Consider the following 2,229-nt stretch of genomic DNA (forward strand, 5'->3'; position numbering starts at 1 on the left):
ATATACTGAGGCGAACATTTATGAAATGTTGAGTGCCATGAACATTAGTGATGAAAATTTGCTAGAGCAATGTTATGATTTCTTATGTCGAAACCCCACATGTACGAAGAGGTTGATGGGACTACCACCACATAAGCGGTGGAACAAATTATGTAAAATGATATCGGGCGGTGACTGTTAGGAATTTCCACACCTGACTTACTTGTATTAGTATTATATGAAATTCTGTATCAGTGATGTAATTATGAATTATTATATTTCTGTGCTGGATGTAATTATTTAGTTATATTATGTTTCCGATGTAATGATTTGTTCTTATGTGTTCTTATGTGTTCTTATTTGTTGTACTTATTAAATATAAGTAATATCTTATGTTATCCTTTGTTGTTGTTTTAATAAAATGATTTGTTGAAGAAATTGTCAGATGACCTCATCATCAACAAAAAGGTCAAGAAGAAGCCGTAAGGGAAAAGAAACTGTCACTGAGGCAGAAGATGCACCCCATGTAAGACCATCTGTAGAGGAACAATTAGATCAGCGGTGTTTTTTCACTCACAGTCATCAAATGGAAAACTATGCAGTTGATTTCTATACAAGGAGTGTAGTTCCTCCCAAGATAATGAATTTTGATTCATTCGCCGGTTCAGGGTTACTTTTCCAACAGCTACTTCTATTTCAAGGGTTGAGCCAATTTCTGACATTACAGGGACCGTACTATCCGGATTTAATCAAAGTATTTTATTCAAATCTAAAGATATCTGCAAATGGATATTTGCTCAGTGAGGTAAAGAAGACAAAAATAAGATTCAAACCTGCTGATTGGTTGAATGTAGCTAACTTGAAGTACGACGGTCAGAAATTATGTTATTCAAATATCCCAGACGAATTTCCATATGACCGCGACATGGCATTAGCTACTATGATTATACCAGATTTGCAGGGTGGTCAAGGTGTTTTAACGGTTGGTTGTTTGAATATCAATGATAGGCTTCTCCATTATATTATTGTGCATATGTTGACTCCACGACCAGGGAATTTTGCTAGGTTATTGCACGAAGATATTTTTATGATATGGGTGCTTAAAAATAATATAGCAATCAATTGGCCTCATCACATCATGCAACATATGCTTAAATGCAAGGCCAGTGACACACCCCTCCCATACGGTGTCCTTATCACACACATCATGCAATATTGTGGAGTTGACGTCTCAGCCAATGCCAGCACTCAAATTGGGTCCCGACATCACTTTTCTATCAATTCTTTGAAGAGGATGAAAATTGTATGTGTCAACGGTGTTTGGCAACACGATCTGGATGATGATGAAGAAGAAGACCAACCACACCCTCATCAAAACCCTGTTCAGCCTCCTCCACCTCTATCAAATGCTAACATGATCACTCAAATGTGGGAAGGAGTACAAGACTTGAGAAACAAAATGCAGGGTATGGAACAAATGCAGGTGCGGGTTCAACGTATTGAAGATAACTTGGCAAACCTTTCCCTAGACATGAACCGCCAATTTGCTCACCTCAATCAAAATGTGAACTCGATTCTTCACCATTTAGATGATTAAGTTCATTATATTTCCCATTATGTCGTGTGATATTATAACTTGCTACTTAATTGTGGTTGTTTGATTAATGTTAATCATTCTCACATGCGTGACAAATAAATTTATATCACTTCGTACTAAATTATATTACAATTTAATTCTACAATTTAAAATACATTCATTTTACTACAATTTAATTTTCATAGATTTTAAACATTAATTTTAACAATTTTTCAAAATTTTTTTCTCTTTATAAACATTTTTACAATTAAATATAACATTACAAAATAACATTTTATAATACTTTTATAAGTAGGGGCAATTTGGTAATCTATATTTTCTACCAATTAAACTAATTTTTAAAATCTATCACATCAATCAAATCCTACACTAATTCTCACAAACTTTCCTTCCAAATCCACTCTCAATTAACCACAAATCCACTAAAAAAAACAACAAAAAAATTACCCTCAAATCCACTCAAATCCATTCAAATCATCTCCCCCAAATCATCTCTCCCAAATACCCCCAAAAGAACACACCCTTAAAGATGATACATTAGTGATAGAATTTATAATATTGACATATGCTTGTCTCTGTATTTCAGTTGTTGCTTATAATTAGTTCAAGATTGTAGAAGTTTTTTGATTAGCAATTATGAAACAAATTCATTA

General features: G+C 33.7%; 1 protein-coding gene across 1 annotated transcript; it reads left to right on the forward strand.

Annotated features, from left to right (window-relative positions):
- Positions 1–424: 424 nt before the first annotated feature.
- Positions 425–1,576, forward strand: LOC148197526 (uncharacterized). Its single transcript, XM_088115972.1, has one exon. The coding sequence runs from the start codon at positions 425–427 to the stop codon at positions 1,574–1,576; it is 1,152 nt and encodes a 383-aa protein (XP_087972098.1).
- The last annotated feature ends 653 nt before the right edge of the window (positions 1,577–2,229 follow it).

This window comes from Vigna umbellata, chromosome 5 (genome assembly GCF_029865625.1).
Source record: "Vigna umbellata cultivar VRB3 chromosome 5, Vumbellata_1.0, whole genome shotgun sequence".
In the NCBI taxonomy this organism is placed as follows: Eukaryota; Viridiplantae; Streptophyta; class Magnoliopsida; order Fabales; family Fabaceae; genus Vigna; species Vigna umbellata.